The 21326-nt window shown below is 44.2% G+C and overlaps 2 protein-coding genes across 6 annotated transcripts; one reads left to right on the top strand and one right to left on the bottom strand.

Annotated features, from left to right (window-relative positions):
- The first annotated feature begins 895 nt into the window (after nucleotides 1-895).
- cacnb2a (calcium channel, voltage-dependent, beta 2a) lies at nucleotides 896-18034 on the top strand. Of its 4 annotated transcripts, none has more exons than XM_058059791.2 (13): nucleotides 896-1151; nucleotides 8723-8842; nucleotides 11394-11516; nucleotides 11589-11725; nucleotides 11793-11869; nucleotides 11989-12122; nucleotides 12785-12865; nucleotides 12944-13002; nucleotides 15234-15343; nucleotides 15521-15672; nucleotides 15740-15835; nucleotides 15928-16095; nucleotides 16500-18034. In XM_058059791.2, the coding sequence occupies exons 1-13, from the start codon at nucleotides 1119-1121 to the stop codon at nucleotides 17115-17117; spliced, it is 1908 nt and encodes a 635-aa protein (XP_057915774.2). In that variant the 5' UTR covers nucleotides 896-1118; the 3' UTR covers nucleotides 17118-18034. The 4 variants fall into 4 exon arrangements, with proteins under 4 accessions (XP_057915774.2, XP_057915778.2, XP_057915773.2 ...); XM_058059795.2 differs by lacking the exon at nucleotides 11989-12122 and adding an exon at nucleotides 12293-12312 and having other exon boundaries at nucleotides 16500-18032; XM_058059790.2 differs by lacking the exon at nucleotides 896-1151 and adding an exon at nucleotides 5802-6435.
- Nucleotides 17806-21118, bottom strand: nsun6 (NOP2/Sun RNA methyltransferase 6). Of its 2 annotated transcripts, none has more exons than XM_058059797.2 (10): nucleotides 20905-21118; nucleotides 20369-20610; nucleotides 20203-20306; nucleotides 19977-20130; nucleotides 19828-19909; nucleotides 19646-19765; nucleotides 19435-19579; nucleotides 19228-19373; nucleotides 18800-18925; nucleotides 17806-18729 (listed from the first exon to the last, which is right to left on the bottom strand). In XM_058059797.2, the coding sequence occupies exons 1-10, from the start codon at nucleotides 20977-20979 to the stop codon at nucleotides 18550-18552; spliced, it is 1374 nt and encodes a 457-aa protein (XP_057915780.2). In that variant the 5' UTR covers nucleotides 20980-21118; the 3' UTR covers nucleotides 17806-18549. The 2 variants fall into 2 exon arrangements, with proteins under 2 accessions (XP_057915780.2, XP_057915779.2); XM_058059796.2 differs by having other exon boundaries at nucleotides 20203-20309; nucleotides 20905-21116.
- Nucleotides 21119-21326: the final 208 nt, after the last annotated feature.

The following is a 21326-nucleotide window of genomic DNA, read 5'->3' as shown; positions in this document are numbered from 1 at the left end:
TTGTTCCTGTCAAAACAAGGCTTTTCCTCTTTATGGAAGGACGGCAGTGACAAGCACCTTCCAGCTCCCCACCTCGTCAGAAATGTTTTTTCAACATTGTATTTTGTATTAAGTATTGGGAGAGAAGACGCTATATGATCAGGAAATGTAACTTCCATTTAAACATTTTGTGTTCATTCTTCAGAAAGTATGTAAAACATTTGCCTTCATGAGCGGATGAAAAGTCCAGACTGATGTTCATCTTGAAAGCATTGTTTGACTTTGTCACGTGCCGAGCACACGCTGTGAAACATAATCCTCACAGAGCGGTTAACCCTGATCAAAGCCAATATAATCTAGGATTTAGCCTGTGCCACCACTACTAAAAAATACTAATCTGGCTTGTGTGTACTTTTTCATACTGTAGTATTTTTCCAGGACCTCTGATCCGGCAGGAAATGTGCATAATTTTTAACCCTGTGGACTTTTGATCACTGGATTGTATATTTGTATTTATTTTATAGAAATATACTTTTTTGTCAGAACTCTCCCGCAAATGGAAACTTTCAATGGCATTCATTCCGTCAAGCATGAAAACCATTAGAAAGCATTTTGGCCTTGTTGTGAAGATAATTACTTCCGAAAATTTGGGTCTGGCCAACATGTGTTTCAGATGATATAGTCTCAGAGCGTAACTTCTCCTCAAAGTGGAAGTACAGTCCTAGATCACGCTCACATACACTAAGACATAAAAGCCTGCTAGAATTTTCACGCCAGCCCTTTTGGCCAGCGATCTTACTTCCTAACCAGCTATGTTTGTGTGTGTGTGTGTGTGTGTGTGTGTCAGAGAGAGAGAGAGAGGGGGAGGGAGGGACAGAGGTTGGGGAAGTGGGGGGTGCTTGTTTTTTGGGTCTGGAGGACGGTTGTGGCGTTCTGAAGGAGTGTACTCCCAGCGTGGGAAAGGCTCTCGTCCTCTCTCAGGAACTAAAGGAGGCCAAAAGGAACTTCTGTCCGGCTTTCACTTTTTTCGTGCTCCAGACTCGAGCTGGGACGAGGAGTTCCTGAGAAGAGCAGGAGAGATGGGCAGCCGCTGAGGAGATTTTCTCCCAGCTGGGCTGAGCAGCAGCGAGTCTGTTGAAATGTTTCACTCCGCCAGTGAGGAGTCTGATTTGGTGAGTTTCAGGAAACTCTTTCTTCTTCTCAAATGGTTTCACACACTTCCTCCATCTATCTGTTAAAACAAGGGGAAGAGAATGGAGGTTATTAGGGCACAAGGTCGTGACTCAAGCAAAGTACAACCTGAACAATGAATGCTTCTTTCGCCAGAGATAGTAAAAAATCTGTCCTTCTACTTGATTCAGCTGTTTCTAATATTCATTGAATGATATCCAAAAATAACTTCTGCTGTCTCACATTCAAATGGAACTCTGTTTGTATGAATGGGAATATTTCAGCAGTTTTATTGTGCGAAATCAAAGAGGCACTGATGCTTGAACAGGATCCAAACCTGCTATTAAAAAAAAACATGTCCATAAACAATACCTTTTTATTTATTTTTTTAATTAAACATTCTCAAGCATAGAAATGACAAAAATAATACATGTTAGTGTATTATTCAGTGAGACACACAAAGGCCCGACTTGATTGCCGGAACAACAGGCTTTTGTTGCAGGCGTAAATTACCTTACCGGCACAATAATCCCTAATATAAATCTGTAACGTCACTTCCTGTCCACCCACCACTCAGCTAGAGAACACATTTGTAGAAATACACACGAACATGAGTCTTATTTATGCACAATTGGAGCACAATGGCTAGCATTACCATGGTAATGGTAATGGTAATGGTTTTATTTCATTTGAACATGCATCAGATTACAATTGAGTGCATCACATAATCAGTTCACAGTTCCACATGTCCAAAAGGAGTAGGAAGAAGCAAAGCTTATTAAATCCTACCCCTCCATCTGGTACTTTTACAATCAGTAACTGTTACATTTGTTCACTTCCTGCTTTCCATAATACAGTTTAGGTTTTTTTTGTTTGGTTGTTTTTAATAATGCACCTCATACCGAAGTACGAGGTGATATGACCATGGTAGTTAATTAATTGAGCAAAATGACCTACAAAGCCAAAGGTACCTTTTGTGAGACTCTTGTGAGTCACCATCTTGTGAGATGAAGTACAACCAAACTAAGTAATGTTTTTAATGTAAGTGGGTCACCACTTGCAGTACTCGTTTCATCCTGAGGGGTGGGAGCGTGCTTGAGCTGGAAGGTGCTTGTCACGGCCATCCTTCCATAGAGAAGAAGAGCCAGCTGTTTTTTTGGTAATGATAATGTAATGGGTACATTTCATTTGAACATGCATCAACTTAAAATGGAATACATCACATAAAAAGGAGTAGGAAGAAGGACAGCTTATCCATACTGGGCAGCATGTTTTGCCTAAATTGAGCATTTTGCATAAAATGGCTAAATTAACTAAAATACAAACAAATGTCATTCAGAAGATGATTAAAATTGTGACTGTAGTATTTAGATCGGTCACTAGGTGTCAGTAATTGTTCTGTGAGACAAGCACCAGATTTATTTAAATTCTCTTGCAACAGGCACAATAATAATAACATAATATTCATGATAATCATAACCATAATAATAACATGGGCTACCATTGCATCCATAACGCATGACAAGCTCAACAGCTTATTTTCTGTGATTATATATACTATACGAGATAATGAAAATATAAAGGTTAGAGTTTTTTTCATATCTAGAGTGCTCTAATAATAATAAAAAATATTTAGAGGATTGGCTACAGGTTATCTTTGCCATAACTACAAAAATATTACCTAAGTAACTACTGGGTTACTTAGTTTTCAAGCTTTTGTTTCCATTATCATTTATCATTATTGTTTGTATTGAATGAATCCCAAGTGATGCAAAACTGACTATGTCCACATTAAGAATTATGTCTGTGGATGACATAAAAATGAAGCTAAAAGCATTTACTGTATCTCCAACATGTTCCTAGTTGTTGGATTTCATGTTGGGCTTCAATGAATATTGTTAGATCTCTCTTCCTGATGAGTACGAGCTTGCGTCTCACATCTACAGCTTTACTGGGAAGCTGCCAGAATATTGATGAAGCAAGCATAAAATAGCAGCGTGTCTTTTCCTTGGTGTGCTCTCATCAATCCTATTATATCTGCAAGGCAAAGAAGATCCTCACAGTCAGTGAAAGCAACGCCTCGTTCAGGGACTACTGTTGCCTGTAGTAATTTTTCTTAGCAGCACAGCGTTGGTCCATGAAATGCAGCTCATGGTCCTTTTGAAAAGTTGAATTTGGTTTTAGGTGTACTCTTATTGGGGTAAATACGGTACATTTCCCACTTTTCTATGTGAGCCAAGGGGGAAATTATCAGGGAGTTTGTATCGCATATTCTTTTGCCATTTCCTGGATTTCTCAGTGAATAAAAGTATGGATTCAAGCATATGCAGGAAGTATCTAAAAAGGTGCAGTTTGGTGCTGATCCAAATGTAGATTGCTCTGCTTTGGTGTGCCGATCTGGTTGTAGTGTATGATGGAGGGCGTGTGTGTGTGTGTATTTGTGAAAAGGAGGGACTTTGACCCCATGGCTAGTTTCTCTATCTTGCCAGCCACGGTACCTTGTCATGTGATTGACAGCCTGGATGGGATGATGCACTTACTTAATGCACTGGCACATGGAATGCTGCGTAAACACTTTTCATTGGCCTGTCAGTGTCACCTTGGTGTCCATGCAGGCGATCCATGGTTTTGCTGTCATGTGCTGTAGAAAGAAACTCTTGACGTGACAGTGATGGATCGATGGCAGGAAAGACATGCTGCACGGGGCTCTTAGTTAGAGATGGAACAGAACAGGACTTGGCATTGGACCTTCATGTACATACAAACAGAGTTCTGCATGATTGCATTCATTCATCTTCAGGCTTATTTCATTCTCATTTGCTATGTCATGTATTGATTGAGTGCCCTGTGATTGGCCGGCGACCAGTCCAGGGTGGACCCCGCCTCTAGCCCGAAGACAGCTGGGATAGGCTACAGCACCCCCGCAACCCTTGTGAGGACAAACGGTAGAAAATGAATGAATGAACGTATTGATTGATGTATTGATTGGCTGTGTGTCGCTACTGCCTGTCGAGGTCATTTAGTGGTCTTCCAGAAAGGAGGAATCAATACTAGAGGTGTTGTAACCAACCTTCCAGAGTGTCAACTGCTTTGGTTGTAACAAATCCTCATCCCGAAGCAGGTTGTTGTCTTTCCTGCTAGGATCCATCAACCTGCAGGCCACACTGATCATGTGATGGCTGTGGCTGGTTCAGTCTGTGGCATTGTTGCCTTCGCTGGTAACCCTGAGGAGCTTCTTTGCACCCACTTCATAACAACCAACCAGGTGGAAATATGTGTGCGGTTGATGGGTTACGATTAGCACGTCAGCGTTCCAGTTAGTGGTCTTTGGGGAGTTGACCTCTGACCTCACAAAACATCATGAACGGTCACAGGACCAACATGCGTCAGACAGGAAGCATGTTTGTTTGGATTGGACAGTAAATGAGGGAGACTTTACAACGATTGATATTTGGCCCCCAACATACAGTCATCCCTTGCCACTTGGTGCTTTGCACACACACACACATAGTATCGACTGAATTTGGTCCTTCCGCATAAAAGTACTGTCTCAACAATCTAGACTCTTGACTACGGCCGATTATTAGTAAACAAATAAGCAAAATTGACATATTTCTTGCATAAATTAAGCATTAAATGAACTGATGTACATTAGTTCATTCAGGAGATGCATTCAAAAACATGAGTTGGAGTATTTTACACTGGTCACCGGGTCAACTCTGAATCCCCAATGTCAAATCTTGTCCCCAAGCACTGGAACACAGTTATAGAAACACATAAGTACTTTCATTCATTCATTCATTCATTCATTCATTCATTTTTTACCACTTATCCTCACAAGGGTCGCGGGGTGCTGGAGCCTATCCCAGCTGTCTTCAGGCGAGAGGCAGGGTACACGCTGGACTGGTCGCCAGCCAATCACAGGGCACATATAGACAAACAACCATTCACACTCACATTCATACCTATGGACAATTTGGAGTCACCAATTAACCTAGCATGTTTTTGGAATGTGGGTGGAAATCGTAGTACCCGGACATAACCCACACATGCACAGGGAGAACATGCAAACTCCACACAGAGGTGGCTTATGGTGGAATTGAACTCAGGTCTCCTAGCTGTGAGGCCTGCGCGCTAACCACTTGGCAGCCGTGCAGCCCCACATAAGTACTTATGTATTTAGGTCTTATTTTCTGTTATTGTGTCTACTACATTGGGTAATACAAGTGTAATGTTGACTATAGGGGTGTTATTTTATGTCAAGAGGGCTCTAATAATGTTAAAAAACTGCATGTAGAAGGTCGCAAACAGCTTTTTTTTGCTCTGACTATGAAAATATTGTCTTATAAATAAGGTGTCCTGCTTTGCAGAAATTGACCATAATAAAGGAAAAGGTCCACCTGGAGTAATTGCACACCAGTGCGTCCTTACCCAGTAGGAATGAATGACTGGGGTCTCATGGGTGCCGTTTGTGACCTAGTCAATGTCATCAACTAATACAGGTGCACACGTGCCGCCATGTGAAAAAGAACAAGCAAGTTGTATCCAAGGAAGAGCACAGTGAGCAGATGGATCCACTGTTAGGGGCTAAGTGAGGGAAAAATGTGGGGAGTGACGGAGTAGGTGGAGGAGGGGTGGACGGAGACAGAGAGGCAGAATGACTGAAATAGCGCAGGAAGCTTGTGAGAAGGCGAGCGCAGCACAAACAGAAAGCCACAGCTTGCGTCAGGGCGGCACTGTCTTCATTAGCGTGAGGACAGTCGGTCACGGGTTGCCACGGCGGGACAATAAACGCTGTTTGCGGCGCCTGTGAAGCAGTGGAGGAGGAGGAGAAGATTGGAAGATGCAACGCATCGCTGCCACCTGACTCATCCCAGGAGTCAGCACCTGCAGCAGCTGTCTGAGCGCTCTGGCTAGCAAGGACGACGAGAGAGCTGCTGAGATTATGCGTGGGACAGGAAGCTCCTGTGGATTCCTCATCTTTGGCGACGACAGGACGAGTGGCAGCTGCAGTTGGACGGGAAGTGGCAGAGCTCACCGGGGCTGCGAAAAAATAAGGAGCCCCCATTTTACTTTAGTCGGAAGTGAGAGTAAGCGACTGTCCATGTAGCAGACGTGTTGACTGTACCTGTAGCCAGGTGACCACGGCAGCGCAGTCTACTTGTAGCAGCGGGAGGGGGGGCAGTGGCTCAGGACACTGAATGACCAGTGTGGCTGATGAAGGCCACCTGGATCCGCCTGCTGAAAAGAGCCAAGGGAGGTCGCGTCAAGAGCTCGGATGCCTACGTAAGCACACTCAACTCGCTTTCTATCTGCACGTGTGTGGGTGTTTGCGCGTGTGTCTATGAAGTTGACAGGTGACCATGTCACGCCCCGTCACTAGCAGTGATGTCATGTTGGCAAACAGGTTGCAGGCTGTTGGTGAATATATTTCCCCATATGTCAGATCTTCAGCAGTCATCCCAGGTCATGAAGACCAGGAAAGGATGCTCTGGAGCAGTGAGATCTCGGTGTGATGGCTGGGTAATTCTAATCAGGCAGCTATTTTTAACCCAGACGTGTGGTGGTGCAGTGAGATGAATGAAGATAAGTTAACACACCTTTTTGTTCTGTTGGAGCATACCTTGTTTTCAATGAACTTTTATTATTATTGAACACATTATGAACACTTATTTAAATGTAAAAACAAGTTCCGATGCATTCATATTTAAATACAGTGACCTGTGGTCAGAGGATGCATGATGTAAAATAAAAAAAAATAATAATATAATAATAATATAATAATAATATAATAATAATAATATAAACTAAACATGAATATTTGCCCATTGATCTGTGTTTAACAGGTGTTTTCTGCATGATTCCAATCGTTTTTAATATTTCGTGAGTAAAATTCACTTCGTTTGCCCATTTCCAGATCAAATACAGAGCAGAAACGTCTCTTCTCAGCTTAAGTGTGCAAACTGAGTTGGATGGCGATTTGTGTTTGTCAAAATGTTGCCATTACATTTGTTATACAGTCTGTCATGTCATTTAAGCGCAGTACCTCACAATGAAGGGCTGGTGAGGTGGGATGTGCTTGTCGCTGCCATCCTTCCATGGATATTAAAAGCCAGCTTTTTCTTTTTTTTAACTAAAAAAATGCATGTCAACAAGTCAAATGCCTACTTCTGAATTAATGAATGAAATTGACTACCAAGATGGAGGATTATATGTCCAAGCTCAACAGAAGGTGATCTGACTTTTACAACAAAGTAACAGTTTTTCCGAGAGAAGGATAGGGCCCATGCACTTCATATAGAAATAAATCTTCAACACCCAATCCCAAAGATGATTTATACATCTTTTTTCGGGTTTTTTTTTGTGCAAGAGGCAAAAAGAGGTGGACGCAACTGCACACTCATAATTAATGTCAAGCCAGAAAAACAGCCACTAGGTGGCAGAAGTACATTTGACAAGAACTCAGCATAGATCATTTGCATGTAAAAACACACTTGACAGCATGGCGGAGGAAGTGGAAGAGCATGGAAGAGTGTAGCGTGCAGAAGGTCACGCATTGATGGTAAATTTCAATGCACGTACACGCACACACACACACACGTGCACATGTGAAAATTATTTGTAAATAGTTATTTTTGATGTAACACAACTCATTTATGTGTTACTTTGGTATAGTTGTTTTCATATTTTAGCTGTCACAAAAGCAAAACGTTTGCGTCAAAGGGAAACTTAGGCTTGAAATGTGACCTGTTCAAAAAAATCTGTTTTTCTTCCTGTTTTAGTTGGAAACTGACATTTTCCTGAAACTTACCTATTTGAGATGTAACAAAATCAAAAAGTTTGTGTCAAACGGAAACTTATGCTTGAAATGCTACCTGTTCACAAAAATCTGGTTGTCTCTCTGTTTTAGTTGGAAACTGATATTTTCCTGAAGCTTACCTATTTGAGCTGTCACAAAATCAAAAGGTTTGTGTCAAAGTGAAAGTTATGTTTGAAATGCTACCTGTTCACAAAAATCTGTTTGTCTCTCTGTTTTAGTTGGAAACTGATATTTTCCTGAAACTTACCTATGTTCTACTGCTGATTACTAAAAAAAAAAAAAAAATCCTGATAAAAGACAGGAGTCTAATCTTTCGTTTCGTAGGTTCCATGTTTAAATAGCCATCGCACATACTATTCTGTGCGATTTGAAAAATCACTCCAAATTGTCTAAAAATTGCTGGGATTGAATGAGTAAATAAGCAACCTGTATTAACATAAAAAAAACCTCAAAATAGCCAATTTACATGGTTAACAAATTACAAATACAGAAAACATGTTAGAAATATAACAACCAACATCTAACAATTTAAATAACTACAAAATTTGTACACTAACAGATAAGCTATATTTACACAATAAGCTAAAGTTACACAATTTACAATGTAAATATAACAGATAAGCTTTAGTTACACAAGAGCCCTTAATATCCTCCTTGTGCCTAATGGGCCAGCCGGCTCTGCAAGAACCTCACCACACGTCACTGTTTAAATGTGAGTTCCATGAAAGCTGACGTACACCACTGTCTCCACAGGGTTCAGCCGACTCCTACACCAGCCGTCCATCAGACTCGGATGTGTCTCTGGAGGAGGACAAGGAGGCGGTACGAAGAGAGGCAGAGCGGCAGGCTCAGGCGCAGCTCGACAAGGCCAAGGTACACCACCCGACACCTGTGCTCACACAGGCAACATGTGCCCCATGATTCAAGGAGTTACTCAATAAAGTATACGTAGTACGTTGATTCTTATGACCTTTTTGTGCTCGCACACTGCGGTAGCGAAGGGGTTCCCAGAAGGAGACAAATCATGACTCATGTTTTGGATTCTAGGAAGAAATCCAGAGCATCACAATTTGGATCAAGACCAATTGGGAATTTGCATATGAGAAATGAAGACAAATGATGAAGGCACTATACCTAGCAATTTTCAAGTCAAAAAATTAATTGGATGAATGGGTTCTATCTCGACTTACGTTACGTCAGGGGTGTCCAAATGTTTTTCCACAGAGGACCCATGCCTGCATTTTCTATGCCGCTTATCCTCACTCGGGTCACAGGCATGCTGGAGCCTATCCCAGCTGTCTTCAGACGAGAGGCTGGGTACACCTTGGACTGGTCAATCACAGTGCACATATAGACAAACAATCATTCACACGTTTATACCTAATTACTGTGTGACCAACATGCCAACCCTTAATTTCCCCTTAATTTTTCAACTTAGTTGTCCCTTGATTATCGTGGTTAATTGGCTCCAGACCTGACCACAATAAGAGAATTTTCAGGAAATAGGATTCAGTATTAATAACAAATGGAAAACCCATTGGAGTTTCTAAAAACATGTTTTTGCCATTATTAGAGTCCTGTAGACATTAAAATAACACCCCTACAGTCACCTTTACATTCCTATTATTCTTTATTAACACAAGGGACGGCCACGGGTTTAAGCATAGAATGCTAATTAACATGCCGCAATGTATTTATTGTCCATACTTAAGAAAGGGTTTCAAATGGAGTGGTGAAGAATGACAAACCACTTCCACATGCAATGAGAGGATAACTTTTTTTCACTCCATCATGTCGGACATGCAGTGTTATGGTAATGTGCTTTAACATCATGTGTCATTAATGACGCCTCGTAACCAGAATACTATAATCAAGAAAGCGTTGATTACATTCACATGCTCGTGAAAATATTGTAGGCTTGCATTCTCTCTTTCTGATACCTTTTGCTTTAGTGTTGTCTCCTTTCTTTCTCTCCTCACACAGTCCCTAACCCCCCTACACCCACCACTGCATCCTCCACCCTCAGCAGTCAATATGGCATCCCTAATGAGCGCCTGTGTTGCGTAAGAAGCAATACTAGAGTATGCAGCGCATACTCTAGTATTCCAGACAGCCACCCATGACGAACATGTATGATCCTGTACAGGACCATCACAGAGTCACGTGACTCCTACCTTGGCAAGGACACTGTGTCCTGCATGGATCTTGTAACGGTCACAAGCCCACACACATACATTCCGTATGTGTCTTATGAGTGTATATATTCTATACACTATATGCATGTAATGTATCTATAGAGAACATTTCAGGCGGCTTCATGAGCCCATAGAGGAACAAGTTGATCATTATAATGCTATTGCGTTGATTCAAGCACCATAAACATAACCGGAGCAGCTTGGTTTGATGTATGGACTGTTTCCAGCTGTACTTTCTTATGTTGCGTCATGGTACACGTATGCTTTAGGGAATCCATTAAGTAGTGAAATCTTTCAATGTCGATGAGTCAGAGCTTCCAGGACTACTTTTACACCTCACACAGCGTGCAGAACATTAAAACTACAGTCGTCCCTCACTACATCGTGGTTTGAAAGTCAAAAAATATTAGAGATGATGGTGATGGTGAGTGCGCTGGTGAGTGCACTGTTAGAGATATATTAGAGATATTATGTTAGGTTAGAGATATTCCTTACACTGCAGTAAGTCAGCCATGGATGCCAACATAACATTTGAGATACTACAATAGCAAGGAACTTTCCCAATGCTGTGTTCATTCATTCATTCATTTTGTACCGCTTATCCTCACAAGGATCGCTGGGGTGTTGGAGCCTATCCCAGCTGTCTTCCGGCGAGAGGCAGGGTACACCCTGGACTGGTCGCCAGCCAATCACGGGGCACATATAGACAGACAACCATTCACACTCACATTCATAACTATGGACAATTTGGAGTCGCCAATTAACCTAGCATGATTTTGGAATGTGGGAGGAAACTGGAATACCTTGAGAAAACCCACGCATGCACAAGGAGAACATGCAAACTCCACACAGAGATGGCCGAGGGTGGGATTGAACTCGGGTCTCCTTGCTGTGAGGTCAGCGCAATGACCACTTGGCCGCCGTGCAGCCCCACAATGCTGTGTTATGTTATTATCACTTATCATCATTAACTATATAATAAGTAATATGAGTTTACGGGTGACTATAGGGATGTTATTTCATGTCTGCGGAGCTCTAGTAATTAAAACAAATGTATTTAGAAGGTCATAAACAGGTTTTTTAGGTATACGGTCACTTCCCCGCCACCAGAAGTCAATTCCCTGTCAAAGATTTACACACAAGTAGGCTTTATTGATGCCTGTATACAAATACACAAATACACATTAAGTAAGTTAAAGTTAAAGAGCTCTTGTTGTCCTTTCTGGTAGACAAAACCAGTAGCATTTGCCGTTCGTACAAACGTCAACTACAGCCCGAGTTACGATGACGACGTCCCTGTACCCGGCATGGCCGTCTCCTTTGAGGCTAAAGACTTCCTCCATGTCAAAGAGGTGAGTGGCTTCTCACGCTTGGCACACTTGGCCCACAAAGCGACGGCGCTGATGGTTCTATAACGTTTGTAGAAATTCAACAACGACTGGTGGATCGGACGTCTGGTGAAGGAAGGCTGCGAAATTGGTTTCATTCCCAGTCCGGTGAAGCTGGAAAACACTCGACTCCTCCAAGAGCAGAGAGCAAAGCTGGGCAAGTTTCATTCCAGGTAAGAAAAAGTCAACAATTTCATGAGGTTTTGAAAAATTAGTGGTTTGTCCTTCTTATTCTTTTAGTAAATTGGGAGCAAACTCCTCCTCAAGTTTAGGGGAAGTGGTTCCTAACTCAAGAAAGTCTACTCCTCCTTCATCAGGTAGGTAGCATCCCAGATTCCCACATCTCCTCAGCTCCGTCTGGGTGGTAGTCTTCAGTCTGATACTGTTAGTGTGACCCCTTTGGTGTGTGTATGTGTGTGTGTGTGTGTGTGTGTAGCCATTGACATAGATGCCACAGGCTTAGAGCCAGACGATGATCTTCCAGTCAACCTCCGCTCCCCTAAAGCCGCGCCCAACAATGTCATGTCATATTCGTTAGCAAAAGAGAAACGAATGGCGTTTTTTAAGAAGGTAAACAGGACCCGGCGCCGTCTGTTCCTCTTCTGTCTGTACACGGTTCTGACCCAATGCTTGCGGCTAACAGACGTGGCTAGGCACTCATCTTCTTGTCCACACGTACTTCACGAGCATGCAAGCTTCTTCTTAACCTTTTATGTCTCTCCTCTTCCGTCTCACTGCAGCCAAACAGAAGCAGAAGTCGGTAAGTTGTGTTATGCCGGCACAGCAGGGGGCGCCTGCGCTTCACCTCTGTTTCCGACAAAACTCCTTCCTCTGCCCCAAAGCACTTCTCCTGCAATCCTTGTGTTTGATGGGAGTGACAGCTCAGTGGTTTTTAAACACCCGCTTTCACAGTGTCTGTTTCCACCAGTGAAGCACGATGGGCCTTCCGTCCATTGCTATATCAAAAGTGATGGCTCCTCCCTTCAGTTATTCCTGGCAGCAGCAGAAAGCAGGAAATGTTTTGTTTAGATAGTCCAGGCCTACATAAGATAGCAGTCTGTCTGCTTGGCTTGATGTGTCCACAGAAAGTAAATATAGAACACAAACTGAGCTTTCATTCACTTCAACTGATTTATCATGTTCCTATGTGTTATCTCATTTCAGTGCTGAATGATTCTAAATGCTTTGTAGTATTTGTACATGGCTTTCATGGGGCTTCTTCCTCTTTAAAGACGGAACACATTCCTCCATATGACGTTGTGCCTTCCATGCGGCCCGTGGTTCTGGTGGGACCATCACTGAAGGGCTACGAGGTGCGTCTATAAACACAGCACAGGGATGCACAAGGACCTTTTTAATCTCTTTTCCTGTTTGGATGTCAACATCTGTAGGTGACCGACATGATGCAAAAAGCACTGTTTGACTTTCTGAAGCACCGATTTGAGGGAAGGTAGGTTCTCATCCCACTTCCTTCCTCATTCCTCGTCTCTCTCCTCTTAACCTCCCCCGGGGGAGTGTGTTGCTGCTAGGAATAGTTCTTGTGCATGTCCTTAATAGGCCATAGTGGACTTTGTATCTTTTCGATGTTGAGTCTTCTCCTTGTTGTTCTCCCAAGCACCAATTAGAAGCAAAGAGGTGGGCACAAAGTGCCAAGATCCACTTTGGACCATCTGTAGTAGTTTTCACACATGAGACCATGCTCATTTCACTGACTGTTATTATCACTAATATTACTGTGGCTACATAACATACATAACATGTATGGCTTGGAATATACAAACACTCATATAAATACTAATATCAACACGCTATACTCCTATACAGGGCCGTTGACGAGGGGGGGCAAAGGGGTATCTTATCCTGGGCCCAGGCATGAGGGGGGCCGAGCTGGTGTGTATGTGTGCGTGGCGAGGGGGGGGGGCACATTATTTTGTCCCGGGCCCAGGCAAAGCTGTCAACGGTCCCTGCTCCTTTCCACTCCTCCTCCTCCAAACCCTTCGAAGCATTCACAATAAAAGTGTCAGAATTATTAAATCAGATTCATGTGCAGACCCCCCCAAACCCCCCATTCATAAGAAGAAGCACAATCCAGGTTTAAGTCCTAAATATGCCACATTTACTCACCCATAAATATTAAAATTGATTAGGGCTATCACAAGACACTCCATATAGTATGTCAGTTAATCACATTAATCAGTTTACAAATTAATCATGACATTTGCATTTTGCAACCATGTGTGAAGTATGTTTTTTTTACTGTATTTTTTAAAAACAAAGACATATTTATACATTTTTTTTTGTTTCTGCGCACAAGGCACAAATAGGTGATGGTGCAACTCCACAATACAATAGTAGTAATTAGTAATTTAGTAATTTAATGCATTCACATGCAAATATCAAGTTATTTTTATTTTTATGTTGTGGTATCATTGTTTCGACATTTTGCCTAAATATAAATGGCTAAATTTAGTTATGCTTGAAATGTATCTTTCCCCCAAAAGCCTTATTTCCCCTCATTTTTTGTTGAAAACTGACATTCATTCATTCATTTTCTACCGCTTATCCTCACGAGAGTCGCGGGGTGCTGGAGCCTATCCTAGCTGTCTTCGAACAAGAGGCGGGGTACACCCTGGACTGGTGGCCAGCCAATCCCAGGGCACATATAGACAAACAACCATTCACACTCACATTCATACCTATGGACAATTTGGAGTCGCCAATTAACCTAGCATGTCTTTGGAATGTGGGAGGAAACCGGAGTACCCGGAGAAAACCCACGCATGCACGGGGAGAACATGCTAACTCCACACAGAGACGGCCAAGGGTGGAATCGAACTCAGGTCTCCTAGCTGTGTGGTCTGTGCACTAACCACTCACACAAAAACTGACATTTTACTGAAAATGACTAATGTTCTACTACTGATGACTAAAGAACAGAAAAAATAGAAACTTTAGTTCTGTAACTTTAGTAACTTTAGTTCTGATGAAAGATGAGAGTAATCTTTCTTTTGGTATATACCATGTCTTTATTGCCCAAGATATTCTGTGTACCTTGAAAAAGTGTGGAAAGGGATGACTTTTGAAAAATGGCTGGGATTTGAATCATAATTTAACGGGTTGCTTTCAAAGACATCATTTTAAAGTTGAATTCAGTGTTTTGAGTGTAGATGTACAGTCTTTTATGGGATTTCTGAGCATATTTAAATGCATATTTAAATTGTCTATTATTATTTCAAGCCATGCATACATGTTGTTGTGATGTTCCGAGTGCCCCTGAATGCATCTCGTGTGACAATGTGTCATTCCCAGGAGGACGAGAGATGTGTTTTTGACTTGGGGTTGCTCTACTGTTGATGTGTGCGAATCGGTGTGCCGTCACAACAGAGAGGCGTGGCTTGACATGGTGCACATGCATTAATTGCGCAATTAATGAAAATAATGAATTTCCGCCGTTATCCTAAGGACAATATACGGCAATCTTTGTTACACTCTTCTGCATTGTGCATGCTACTGAGACAAAAGGGCTCACTCCATTCGTGCTGTTGTTCTATGGAACAAACACGCCAAGGACACACATGTGTATTATATATATAATATTAATCTCAGGTGTCCTTAGTGTTGTGCATGTCAAGTATTTTGGTAATCTCATAACAGCATTGACCTGGTCATCCCTTATGACAGAATATCCATCACTCGCGTCACGGCAGACATCTCTCTCGCCAAGCGTTCAGTCCTGAACAACCCCAGCAAGCATGCCATCATCGAACGCTCCAACACGCGCTCCAACTTGGGTAAGTCAGATGGTTGTGTTTTAGTTGTAAAAAACACACAACGCAAACTCAAAACTGTCGCCATTGTTTCGCTTGTCGTCTGGTGGTGTTGTGTAAGCGTCTGTGTAGGAGTCACTATCATCTAGGTCAGCTGACTTCCAGTTTGTCACCTAGTTTGTCACGTTAACATCTTTTCAGCTGAAGTCCAGAGCGAGATCGAACGCATTTTCGAGCTGGCTCGGACGCTGCAACTGGTGATTCTAGATGCCGACACCATTAACCACCCGTCACAGCTGGGCAAGACGTCCCTCGCCCCCATCATCGTCTATGTCAAGATCACCTCTCCCAAGGTGAGAGACCATCAGCCTTGTGTTATTTACTCGCTTTGTATCATATCCATATCCATGTCGTCTCCAGGTGCTTCAGCGACTCATCAAGTCCCGAGGAAAGTCCCAGGCCAAACACCTCAACGTCCAGATGGTGGCGGCGGACAAGCTGGCCCAGTGCCCGCCCGTACGTCTCCTTGTCTTCACTCCTATCTGTTATGATGCTTTCATTAGCAAAAATGAAAAATAAAATTGTGTCGTTTCATCGTTCCTCCTCAGGAGATGTTCGACATCATCCTGGACGAGAACCAGCTGGAGGACGCGTGCGAGCACATGGCTGACTACCTGGAGGCTTACTGGAAGAGTGCCCACCCAACCAGCTGCGACACCCCCGACCCCCTGCTTACCAGGCTGCCCGCGGCCGCCCTGCCCTCCTCCAGCGTGCAGGTGTGAGCCACATAATGAGTGTGTGAGAGGATGGAGATGATAGTGATGGTACATTGACAAAAGATTTGACATTTGTTCCTCCACTGCTTTCTTTCACCACCGGACTGGTAAGACTGACAAAGATGGTGATACACGTAGCGGTGATTACACGTGCTGACTCATTCTTGAGTGACCATTCTTGGTAACGGACAACTGTTACACTTTTTACATCTGCTTCAATAGACGATTGAAGCAAGTGTGTGTGTGTGTGTGTGTGTGTGTGTGTGGTGTGTGAACCGGTGTAGTCCAGTATAAGGTTTACAGGTGTGATGTGGTGTCCGCTAGATAGACGGTCACACAACGCTTGGTGGAACAGTGTCGGCGATTGCTCCTTTCTTCTTCACTGTGTTTATTGCTAACCTCAGGGTGGCGCTGCAGAGCACAGAGAGAAAGCTTTCTCCAGAGAGGACCAGGATGACGACGATGGGGAGGCGGAGGATGACGCCAACCAGGAGGAGAGGCCGCTGAGGACAGAGTCATCCAGGAGAGGGCAGCACATCCACCATCGCTCTTCTTCAAGCAGGACCGAGCATAACAATCACCACCATCATCACCACCGTCACCATCACAGCAGCAGCAGCCGCGCCAGAGGCCTCGCTCGTCAGGAGACTTTGGACTCGGAGACCCCGGAAAGCCGAGAGAGCAAGGACGCCGCTCACGAGGAGCCTCGCACTCAGCTCCTCCAACATCAGGAGGAGGAGAAGGATTTAGGGGAGGGTCAACCCCACCGGGACCACAACCACCATCACCACCACCACCATCATCATCACCGTGGGGGCGGGCAGGACGAGGGAGGCCACCATCGCTCCAAGGAGCGCGAACAGGACCACAATGAACGAAACAAACAGCGCACTCACCACCACCACCATCACCACCACCGGCCCACGAGGGACCACCACCACCACTATTACGACCCAGAACGAGAGGGGGTGGTGGCAACCAAAAAGAGGGGCGATGCAGGAGAATGGGCCATCCCCCAGTAGAGGACGTTATCATGTGCTGCTCCACTTCCAAACCACACCACCGACCTTCCTTTTCTCTATCGTGTATCTACAATATGTGGATCTATGCATAGACGTGCTTTACGTGTGGATATGCATGAATATTCACAAATATGCATCTTCTTTTTGAATGCCCGTTCTTTCACCAAGCCACTCGGTTGGATGCTGAGGTCCTTTGACGCATGAGATGAGTACCGGTCTGAGAAGGTCCTAAACCGTTCATGTTGCAGCTAAAACCAGAAGGCTTGTGCTGCGTTGTAGACTGCTGGGAAGTAGCAAATATCCCACTCTGAGTTTTCAAAAGTCAAGAAAGACACAAGCAAATATCTGGTATAAGCAATAAATTCATCCACGTGATCCCAAGAACTTCCAGTGCACATTTCAGGTTGGCGTGTGTACCTTTCAAACTTCCCAGACTTCTAGAAAGCAGCATGAGCACAAAGACTGATAATGATTGACGTACATCAATAAAAAACAACATCTATCATGGTAAAGAAGCGTTCCTCCAGAGGCAAAGTTACCTCGCCACTAATATGCCGTACATTTTGATTCTTCTTCTTCCTGGGAGAGCTTGTGTTCTTTGGATGGACTTTTCTAACCAACTTCATACATCCTAGAATGTAGAAGAACATCAGCTCAATGCAAAGTGATGGCTTCCACTCAAGTCATCTTGTTTACAATCCCTCATTTTATTTGCTTTTCTCGGGACAACTGTAGAGGAAAAAGCAAGCATTTGTATGCTACATTGGTAGCGCTGCAGCTTTTTAAACAGTGTACATTAAAACTATTTGGACGTGTGCTCTTTTGAGAACACCCGGGCTGTGACGTCTATAAATAGTATTTTGTGAAACACTGCTGAAAAATTGAGAGGCCTCCCGAGTCGTCATGGCAACAGCCACGAGTGACAACACCCAAAAGTCACTTAGCTTGCCTTTCATGGTGACTCCGAGGCTCTTTTGGAGTTAGCTGGTGCGCTTGCTAGACAAACATCCATAAATAATTCCTTTTTCACTACCTCTCATGACCTCTTTCTGCACGCCACTTCCTGGTCTAGGCTTCAACAGCCGCTGTCGCTATGGCAGCTGTGTCGTCACTGTTGTCATGGCGACGCTGCAAGCACAGCTGCTGCAGCTTCTCCCCTACATGGCCTGCAGCCCGCTTTGTGTACTGGAAGACCAGAGCGCTATGGTTTCCATGGAAATGCTTGACAAGCTAAAGAATGCGCTGACGTAGCGCATTTACTCCAGCAGCTCTACTGGGATGAGCTAGGAGGCTTTATTACAGATGACAGCTTTTTTTAGAAAGACATAGCAAGGTTGTGTAACAAAGTCACATCGCCATCTACTGGCCCGGCATGCATGTTACAGCATCCTGTCGAGTAAACATTAGCGTCAGCTCTCAGGAGTCTCAGGAGTCACGTTTTCTGGAATTTGGCAATAAAGAAACCAATGGTGTCGCTGTTGGCCCTGCAGGGGAGGGATGCACCCACGTCCACTTGCCCCCAGCTCAGCTCTGGTCGGAATCTCTGGAGGAGACAAAGCTGCTCTGGAGCCAAGCCTGCGCCCGCCATACCCTCGGCGCCGATGTGAGGCTCCTGTCGGTGGGGAGCGTTAATTGAGGTTTCCTTTGAGGCGAAGCATACGCAAAGAAGATGGTGTCCTTACCTGAGGTTGCAGCTTGAGGCAGGGGAAGGTGCGTAGGGCCCACGCCACCTGCTCCTCATTTTCGGCCAACGTCACCGTGCACGTGCTGTACACCAGGACCCCTCCTTTCTTGAGCAGCTGCACCGCCTGCAAGGAGAAGCAAGCACTTGACCTTGACACGCTGTCATTGCAATTCATTATATTAAATAATACGCAGAAATAATATTTGACAAAACTACATCCTACAGAAATATGTAACTATCCTTGGGTCACCTTGAAAGAAGCAATAGAAAGCAGTTATATAAATAATTATACATACAGTATGTACAAAGTAAGAGCATAAGTATGATGGATTGTGTATGTCATATACGTTACATATCTTGTGTAGATTTAATATAAAATATTCTACTTTGTCGCCACCTAGTGGCGTAATAGAGTCATTGACTTACAGCATGAAAGAGCTTGCGCTGCAGCGGAGCAAAGGAGCATATCTCCTTCAGGCTCCAGGTGCTCGCCATGTTAGGTCTCTGACCCAGGCCGCTGCACGGAGCATCCAATAGGATGCGGTCAAAGCTCTCAGGGGGGAAAGGCGGCTCTGCGGAAGAAGGAAGCTAAGCTACAGCATTGAGGGTATGAAATGGGAGTTGAGCCGTTACCTTCAGCTTCAGGATTGGAGTGCTCACTCACAGCCCGAGTGCTGTTGAAGCAAAAAGCTTTGATGCAACGCAGCTGTAACATTTCAGCATTTTGACGAATCAGCTCCATCTTGTTTGAGATCCGCTCCAAAGCCACAACATCACCCTGCCGGAGACAAACGCATGTCCACATTCTTCTCAAGACTAAGCGAGCCCCCGCTTTCACATGTACCTGGTCCCTCATGAGGGTGGCGATGTGACACGTCTTGCCACCCGGGGCAGCACACATGTCCAGGATGCGTTCTCCGGGACGAGGCCCCAGTACGTGGCCCACAACCACAGATGGAAGGTTCTGCCAACATCAGTCAGGACTGTTAAGACACCGTTGGTAAACGGGTGAAGTCATAGCCTCACCTGTAAGAAGACCAGCCGGGGTAGAAGCCCGTCAAAGGAGGGTGTGGCATACAGAGGCTCAGTCATGCGGACGCCAACGCCTCTGGAACAACGGAGCATTAGGGTAAAGCTTCCATCCTCCTGTTCCACATTAGAGTATTTACACTCACCTGGCGGGTTCACCTGAACAAAAAATGCTGGAGCGGTCCTTTTCCGCCACTCCGTTTCCCACAAACACTCTCTTCCCATGGAAGCTCAACGCTCCTCGTGTGCATTTGCCCTCAAGGTCAGAGAAGACGGACACCATGTCTCCAGCCTTCATATCTAAAGGACACAAAGACAGATGCTGACACATGTAAAAGATCAATTTATCTTCCGAGGGGAAGAATTGATTACGTTTGGGGCAGGCCAGCATTCCAGGGGCGAAGACGTGAGCCCCTCTGAGCACGGCGTTCCCACACTGAGCACCTACCACAACCTCCTTGCTAAGCTGCTGGACACTTCTGAGAAAGGACAAAGGATTACTTCCTGACTTTAAGTTTCGTACGACATCCTCACACACCTCGGCCCGTCCACCGGAAGCAGCAGCACATCTGGAACCATGGGATGCGGAACCACCTGAAGCTCCTCCTTCTGCTGGCGGTTCACCTTCTTCAGTTCCTCGCAGAGCTTGTGTCGGATCTCTCCCAGCGGTGCCAGATGAACGCTGGCTCGGACGCAAGTGGAAGATGGCGGATGTGACAGGCAGGTGAGCAGCGTCTCAAAATGGCGTTCAGCCTCCTGAAGGCCGATGGACGCCAACAACTGAAGATAAACAAGTTAGCTATGGTCAAATTGAGAAACAAGACACATTAATCATCCTCTTCCACACCTTGGAAGGTCAATGTCAATCACAGGCCATATTTTAGAGGTCATTGTTATTTGATATTGTCCCTCCTCTCAGTTAATATAAACAGAAATGTTTTCTTCATTCATATCTCTCTGAAATCCCAGCTAGGGACACATCAAAACAGTTCCCCACCAATACATACAATCAAATGTACTACTCTTCATATATTTGTTTTCTCCCACTGGGATAAGAGAACTACTGTAATGTACCTCATTGTTTAAAAAGACGCCCTTCAGGTAATCGGTGACTTCTGGCCTCAGAGAAATTTTTGGAAAGAATGACATTCTTCTGCAGTACTACTTCAATTACAACGTTTTGTTCAAAGTTGCACATAAGAGGGGATGGAGATCACCATAAATCCTCATTTTTCTTGTCGCGGCATGGGAGCTGCTTCAGCTTCCGCATACGTCACAGCATGTGGGTCACGTGTTGTCGGGGCGCTGACGCTCTTTAACCCCAAAAATATTTTAAAAAATTAATAATGGATTAAATAATTTTCTAATGTTGTCCACACAATTATTTAGTTTTGTCTTTTTTTAAGAAAAGGTGAACGCGTCGTTGCGTGATGACGTCAGCAAAAGCGTGGCTTCTTTTCTCCTGAGCCAGCAGACTCATGAAGGAAAGTTCGGCT

This window comes from Doryrhamphus excisus, linkage group LG7 (genome assembly GCF_037039965.1).
Source record: "Doryrhamphus excisus strain RoL-2023G ecotype Guam linkage group LG7, RoL_Dexc_Guam_v1.1, whole genome shotgun sequence".
In the NCBI taxonomy this organism is placed as follows: Eukaryota; Metazoa; Chordata; class Actinopteri; order Syngnathiformes; family Syngnathidae; genus Doryrhamphus; species Doryrhamphus excisus.
This window is presented reverse-complemented; position numbering and strand designations above follow the sequence as displayed.

What these genes read in the sequence shown, in the direction of transcription:
- cacnb2a (XM_058059790.2), top strand. Translation starts at nt 6,367, where the DNA reads ATGAAGGCCACCTGGATCCGCCTGCTGAAAAGAGCCAAGGGAGGTCGC. An exon ending in GTCTACTCCTCCTTCATCAG is followed by an intron (nt 11,870 to 11,988) that starts GTAGGTAGCATC and finishes GTGTGTGTGTAG; the next exon opens with CCATTGACATAGATGCCACA. An exon ending in TGCCCTCCTCCAGCGTGCAG is followed by an intron (nt 16,096 to 16,499) that starts GTGTGAGCCACA and finishes TGCTAACCTCAG; the next exon opens with GGTGGCGCTGCAGAGCACAG.
- nsun6 (XM_058059796.2), bottom strand. Translation starts at nt 20,979, where the DNA reads ATGTCATTCTTTCCAAAAATTTCTCTGAGGCCAGAAGTCACCGATTAC. An exon ending in CCCGGCTGGTCTTCTTACAG is followed by an intron (nt 19,766 to 19,827) that starts GTGAGGCTATGA and finishes TGATGTTGGCAG; the next exon opens with AACCTTCCATCTGTGGTTGT. An exon ending in CTCCAATCCTGAAGCTGAAG is followed by an intron (nt 19,374 to 19,434) that starts GTAACGGCTCAA and finishes CTTCTTCCGCAG; the next exon opens with AGCCGCCTTTCCCCCCTGAG.